Source organism: Aulonocara sp. 'chitande type north' Nkhata Bay, linkage group LG2, assembly GCF_057382095.1.
Source record: "Aulonocara sp. 'chitande type north' Nkhata Bay isolate Kocher_YH1m ecotype deep benthic linkage group LG2, A_spYH_male_GT1.1, whole genome shotgun sequence".
Classification (NCBI taxonomy): Eukaryota; Metazoa; Chordata; class Actinopteri; order Cichliformes; family Cichlidae; genus Aulonocara; species Aulonocara sp. 'chitande type north' Nkhata Bay.
In genome coordinates, this window is record NC_141345.1 from 29,716,591 (window position 1) to 29,723,819 (window position 7,229).

General features: G+C 41.4%; 1 protein-coding gene across 1 annotated transcript; it reads left to right on the forward strand.

The window, feature by feature from the left end:
• Positions 1–287: 287 nt before the first annotated feature.
• Positions 288–2,495, forward strand: LOC147338150 (uncharacterized). The gene has a single exon (XM_086258530.1). It carries the CDS (start codon positions 334–336, stop codon positions 2,464–2,466), a length of 2,133 nt encoding a protein of 710 aa, XP_086114656.1. The 5' UTR covers positions 288–333; the 3' UTR covers positions 2,467–2,495.
• Positions 2,496–7,229: the final 4,734 nt, after the last annotated feature.

The window sequence follows — 7,229 nt, forward strand, 5'->3', positions numbered from 1 at the left end:
ACGTAGCTGCTTCTCGCCGGGTGCGGTGGCGCGTGCCTGTAATCCAAGCTACCGGGAGGCTGAGGTTGGAGGATCGTTTGAGCTCACGAGCTCTGAGCTGCAGCAGGCTATGTCGATTAACACAAAATAATTATCCTCATTCAAAAGTCATGTAAGAACCTCATTGGCTTACGGAATGTTGATGTTATTTAAAAAATTCATACAAAAACATGACCTCATTCTAGAATGTCATGTGACAACCTCATTGGCTTATAGAATTGTGATGTCACAGGCTTCTGAATCCATAAATAGGGGTGAGGAGGTACAACTTTCAGTCCGTTATTTGCAGCACTTATGTTAGCAGCATTCAAACGTTCACCAGTAAAGCATTTTCAAACATCTGGATACTTTTCGTACTCACGGTATACAGACTCCAACATGTCTCAGAAAGAGCAAGAAAGACAAGAAGCTGACCCCAGCTCTATTCCATGGTATGAGTCCCTAGACCCTTACATCAGCTCTCTTCCTTGGGATGAACAGGTGGAATTAGAGGAAAAGCGATTGGAAGAAATGGAGAAGGAAAATCTCATGAACAGAGAAAAGATTAAGATCCTGACAGAAGAAAATGAGAGAAAGAGCGCTGAATTAGAAAAATTATCCTACCAGCTTCAGGAAAGGGAAGGTATTATTGAGGAGAAACAATGGGCTCTCCAAGATAAGAAGAATCACGAGCTCCAAGAAAAGCTTGATGAAGCTCTAGAAAAAATTAAAGATCTGCTCCAAAATGAGAAAAAAGAGAGCATAAAACAGGAAAACATGGTCAAGAAGAATCAGGAGCTCCAAGAGAAGCTTGACGAAGCTCTGGAAAAACTGAAGGAAATCCACCAAGAAGAGAAGCAACAGTCCACACAGCAGAGAGACATGCAGAGCAAACTCCAAGCCATGGAGGAAAAATACAAAGCGCTGCAGGTGAAACATGACAAAACTCTGCACAAAAGTCAACAGTTGCTTCAAGACAAGAAGCAAATGGAAATGAAACAGAAGGAAATTGACTCCAAGCTTGACGAGATGGAGGAAAAACACAGATCGCTCCAAATCAAGCTTGAGAAAACAGTGCACAGAAATAAAGAGTTCATTCAAGAGAGAGAGCAACAAGAAATGCTGGAGAAAGAAACAGACTCCCAGCTTGAAGTCTTGGAGGAAAAACTGAAAATGCTGCAACTAACTCTTGAGGAAACACTGCTCAAAAATAAAGAGCTGCTTCAAGAAAAAGACCAACAGAAAATACATCAGGAAGAAATGGATTGCAAGCTGAGGAACATCGAGAAACAAAATGAAGGCTTGCAAGTGATGCTTGATGAAGCTCTGGAGAGAAATAAAGAGTTTCTGCACGAGAAAGACCAACAGAAAATAAAAAAGGAAGAAATGGATTGCAAGCTGAGGCACATCAAGAAACAGAATGAAGGCTTGCAAGTGATGCTTGATGAAGCTCTGGAGAGAAATAAAGAGTTTCTTCACAAGATAGACCAACAGAAAATAAAAAAGGAAGAAATGGATTGCAAGCTGAGGAACATTGAGAAACAAAATGAAGGCTTGCGAGTAATGCTTGATGAAGCTCTGGAGAGAAATAAGGAGAACCTCCAAGAAAAGAAACAAGAGCCCGTAGAGCAGAGAGACCTGCAGAGCAAACTCCAAGCCATGGAGGAAAAATACAAAGCGCTGCAGGTGAAACATGACAAAACTCTGCACAAAAGTCAACAGTTGCTTCAAGACAAGAAGCAAATGGAAATGAAACAGAAGGAAATGGACTCCAAGCTTGACGAGATGGAGGAAAAACACAGATCGCTCCAAATCAGGCTTGATAAAAAAGTGCACGGAAATAAAGAGCTTCTTCAAGAAAAAGACCAACAGAAAATACAACAGGAAGAAGAAAAACTTCATCTCCAGAGGAAAAATCAAGCACTCCAAGAATTGTATAACGAAACAAAGTACAAATCAACTGTACTGGAAGAAGAAAAGAAAAAGCTGGAAAAACAATGCTCAGCGATGCAGAGTAGCATCAATGAGATGCTGGGAAAAAATACCGAACTTGAGGAACTTTCTAAGACCTTGAAGTACAAAAACACTGAAATCCAGGCGCAAAAGCAAGAACAACAGAAAACACATAAAGACCTGCAGTGTAGACTTCAAGAAATCCAGAAGAGAAACCAGCAGCTGGAAGACATGCACACAGATGTGCACAAGGCAAAGCGAATAGAGGAGGCAACAGTTAAAGAACTGAAAGACAAGCTTAAAGAAAAACAAGAACAATTAGAAGACATGGTGAAAAGATGCAACAAACTTGAGAAAGAAAACGCAGAAACAATCGATGAGCTGAAAACCCTCATCATTGAGAAAAAAGTGCTGGTGGAAGAGTATCTGAAAAAGAAGAAAAAACGCTTCCACTGGTTCTGGAGGAGGGGCACTGCTGCTTCTCACCTGATGTAACCTCGTCTGCCTCCACCTCTATTCCATCTTCATTTCCCCCCTTCCCCTCCCTCCTTTTTCTTTTTTCACCCTCACCCCCCGACCAGTCCCGGCAGTTGACTGCCCCCTCCTGAGCCTGGTTCTGCCATAGGTTTCTCCTTTAGGTGTCTTTCACTTTAAAAGGAGTTTTTCCTATCCACTGTCGCCTGCTGCTTGCTCAGAGGGGATTGTTGGGGTTTTCTCTCATCTCTCTCTTTCATTCTTTCTATCCTTTCCCCCCCTTCTGCCTTTTCCTTTACCCAATAAACACAATTGCCCACATTTTACATTTGTTTGAAAAATGTCTTCATTCAACAATAATTCATCTTAGGTATAAAAACAAGAAATAGGTAATAGCTGCATGTGTGTTTGTGTGTGTGCATAATATACATACTTGTTTCCCAGAAAGATTTAATACTAGATGGATGGAGACCAGGGACGTGCAGAGGGGGGGGCTAGAGGGGCTTGAGCACCCGCCCCTTTCCTGATGAGTGCCCAAAGTGCCCTTTTGTTGAGGCAACTTTTAAATTTTTTTTATTTATTTATTTATTTATTTATTTTATGTGTGTGTGCGTGCGGAGTCCTGTCTGTGCCCCTCAACAATAATATTTAACTATTAATCATAGTTTTGCTAAATAAAAGGATCTGGCTTGCATCAGTCACATGATCACATTTAACCAATGATCGCCCTCGACGGCAGAACGCGCTGGTTACGAGCCGGGAACGAGCTCACAAAGAGCACGCGCATTTGTTGCGGTCCGGAGCTGTAGGAGAAACACAAGTTAACTCAGAGACACAGACTGATGCGACAAACCCAGTAAGTAGGTGTACAGCGTACACTGTAGTGTGTAGCACCCAGGAGTATTAGCTTATTACGTACACGTTGGTAAGCTGTCTTGTTGCAACTGACGAACTGAAACAAACGAGCGTGCTGTGTGTGCAACAGCGTGACAAACATTACCTGTCCTTTTATTAACTGCACAAGTAGTGCTGGTCATAGCTGCTGGCTACCTGTGTAAGGCTGTCATGGGTCTGTAGCTCTGTCACCGTTTTAGGGAACATATTTAGTTTTAAAGTAAGTTTCTGGGCATTTCCTGCCTTTCTGGAGGGATTATATTTCACTAAAAAACCATCTAATATGCATGTCCACATAATAATTATTATAATTATAATATATTAAAAAACACACGCTGTATTTTAAAGAACATACATTAAGAAGCAGATTATATTAGATTTATATTTTAAATAAGACAAAAGTTGGATTTTACAGCAGTAAAATGATTGTATCTCTACAGTTTAAAAATGTAATAAGCTTTGCCCTGCACAGAGTGGATAGTGAAACAAATGGAATCATCATAAATACATTATTTCATATTTATTACTCCCCCCTCCTCATTGCTTTATTATTGTAGCTCTAGTAATAAATAATAATTTAAGGATGCCCATAGTATATACAGTATTCTGAAGAAGGTCTAAAATGTCACTGTGTGTGCATGTGTGTGTTTTATTTAGCTGGATTTAAAAAAATATTACTCATGATATAACATTGTGCAGACATGGCTGGTAAGGACATGAGGAGGAAACAGTAGGAGCTGTATGAGGCTACTAAAGGCAGGGCTATAACATTTTGCTGTCATCATTTTATTATAGATTAAGTGCAAGAGTTGTTAGGTGTGGATAATTAGATTATAGTTTATTGCAATAGCAAGTTGTGCCTTGTTCTCAGATAGACAGCAAGTGGAGAGTGATATATGAAATGATGGGAAGGAAGGAAGAAGAGAAGCAAAGAGTGATTCACAGGCAGAGCCGAGTTTATGTCACAGTTTTTCGTTGCCTTATGGTTCCAAGCGCTGTCACCAATCTTTGCATTTTGTTATTATCTCATGAAACTTGTTTAATCAGCTACCATCTCTCCTGTGGACTTTTTAATGTCTACAGTCTCAGATCAACACAGCCCTGCCCTTCCCATATTAGATTCTTGATGAATGTGTGTTGTTGTTATTCAGCATGGTTCAATGTGCCCCTTTTTAACTTTGAGCACCCGCCCCTTTAAACCTCTCTGCACGTCCCTGCAGGAGATAATCCGTAGGACGGTCGGGTCGGCGTCGATCTTCACTGACATGATGCGATCCGATATGCGGGTAACTTCGACCACGTTGTGCCGGAGCTTTATTATTAGACTTCTGACACCTGGCAAATAAACTCTCACGCGATATGAGAACATAACAGCAAAAAGCCAGTAGCTGGTACATGAATGGATAAAAATTGGATCCCTCTTAGATTGAATTGGTTGCCCTCTTATATTACGTTGTTTTGAACCTAACCGCATCCACTGAATTAATGCAGTTTTCAGGACAGTAAAAACAGAGAACTCTGATATACACAATTTCTGATTGCTGATAGTGTTTCTTAATGCAAAATGGGCTTCCATTTAAAATGCAATTGCTTTATGTTCGATCTTTAGCGAAGAAGGGTCATTTTTGATTCTGTGGACAAGGGATGCAAATGGAATGTGAAGGCAACAGGTAGTAGGGTGAATTAGGGTTTCGTGTGGTCTTCAGTGCATGAATTTTATTGCCACTTTATTTCAACTTTTTATTAATGTACTCAAAAGAAAAACAAGAACCACAAAGGAGATTCTTGTGATTCTTGTTTGTGCTATCTGTTTGTGAAAGAAAGCACATTTTACCACATCATACTGTGTTTGCTGCCATTTATTTTACTCGTCCTGCCTGAGTGTCTGGGCTGCGTTTGTCTGTGCACCTTTGTTCTGGCCTTCTGCTGATGGGTTTCACATGCTGGGCTTTCCCTCTTGGTCCACACCCAGCAGCCTGCTGCTGACCACACACAGCCTACAAACTGATCCATCCATGCATCCATCCATGCATGCATGGCCTGGTTATTGTTGAGTTATCACCTCCAGCTCCTTGCTCATAACCAGGTAGATACTGGGCTGGGCCTGATCTCTGAGCTCAATAACAATGACAAAAATGCCAAACACTTTACTCTTCATGGTAAAAAATGTTTATAATACAGTAAAAACTGGATGTAGCCAAAATCAGTGTTTTATATACAGTGTAAGTGAACAACATTGCTACACTGCTGGTGTTTGATTGATAGAGGCTTTCTTTATAAGAACTATGATATCATTTCTTTTGCTGATTAACAGTTTTTATATAATTTTTATATCATATATAGCTTTCAAGAAGCCAAAGATCACTGGACGAAAAGACTACAGACCTGTGGCTCTGACATCTGGTCAGGAAGTCTTTTGAGCGCCTGGTTCTCTCCTATCTTAAGACCCTCACGGCCCCCCTCCTGGACCCCCTGCAGTTTGCATACAGAGCCAACAGGTCTGTAGACGATGCCATCAACATGGCCCTACACTTTGTCCTGCAGAATCTATGCTAGGATCCTGTTTGTGGACTTCAGCTCTACCTTCAACACCATCCTTTCAGACCTTCTTCAAGGATTGCTTTCCCAGATGAATGTGCCTGATCCCATCTGCCGGTGGATCACTGACTTCCTGACGGACAGGAAGCAACCAGTGAGGCTGGGGAAGAATGTCTTGGACTCCCGGACCATCAGCACGAGCTCCCCTCAGGGCTGTGTTCTTTCTTCTATGCCCTTCTCCCTGTACACCAACTGCCGCACCTCCAACCACCAGTCTGTCAAATTAATTAAGCTTGCAGATGACACCACCATTATTGGACTCCTCTCAGACGGGGATAAGTCTGCCTACAGGATGGAGGCTGAACATCTGGTGTCCTGATGCAGCCGCAACAACCAGGTGCTGAATAAGTGTTATTTTCATTTACCACTGGCCCAAGTACATTTTTATTGGCTTGTGAACAAAGCTGTAGTTTTTGTATTTTTAAATATTAACGCAATTTAATTGAGACATTATTTATATTATTTCACTTTCAATGTGAAAAATGCTGTAAAAACGTTGAAAATAATGGTCACCCCTGTTCGCTGCAATGTAAAATAGTACAACTGCTGTCAGCCTTCATTAAGTTGCATCATTTAAACATTTTCATATTTTTATTCAACTTCTGCAGGATGCTTTGATGAAAGACTCCCTTTTCCCAAGTAGAGGCTTTACTAGAGGTCACAGGAACAGCGCTGCTGTTTTGGATGCGGAAAAATGTTGTCTTTCACTCTACCTGAGCTCAGTGTCCCAGTAAGGGCTCCGCCTCATTGTAGCTGACGCTGAAATGTTTGTGTGGGTTGCCATGACAACACCAGAAGTGCATCTGAGATCGTGTCCAAATTCATGGGCTGCATCCTCCTGAGGACTCGGTGTTCTGACAAAACGTCTTACTTTGGCAAAACGTCCTACCGTAAGTAGTTCATGCGTTCTCGGCGGCTCTAGTGACCCTCGAACTCTCGGCTAGCTATCGAGGTGGTGGATAACATACGTCTCCCCCACAAGAGCACGAACCTACAACTTTTCTACTACTGGTTTTACAAGGCGTACACGGTAAAAACATTATGCTGTTATTTGTTAAGCACTTGTGCACCTTGTGAAAAGAAATAAGTGGCTGAGATGGATGTCATATGTGCTATTGATATTATTTTACTCGTTTCTAGTTTTCACGGTGCTCCATGATTGTGAGAGGAATAAAAAAGAATTGTGGACATCAGTACGAAGCATGGATTCTTTTGACCAGAGTAGATACACTGGTCCCTTGAATATACTAATCTTTTTGAGGTGGGTGACTGTTCCTGTGTATTTACAGAAA

Excerpts from the sequence above, each read along its gene's own strand:
- LOC147338150 (XM_086258530.1), top strand. The coding sequence starts at position 334 with ATGTTAGCAGCATTCAAACGTTCACCAGTAAAGCATTTTCAAACATCT.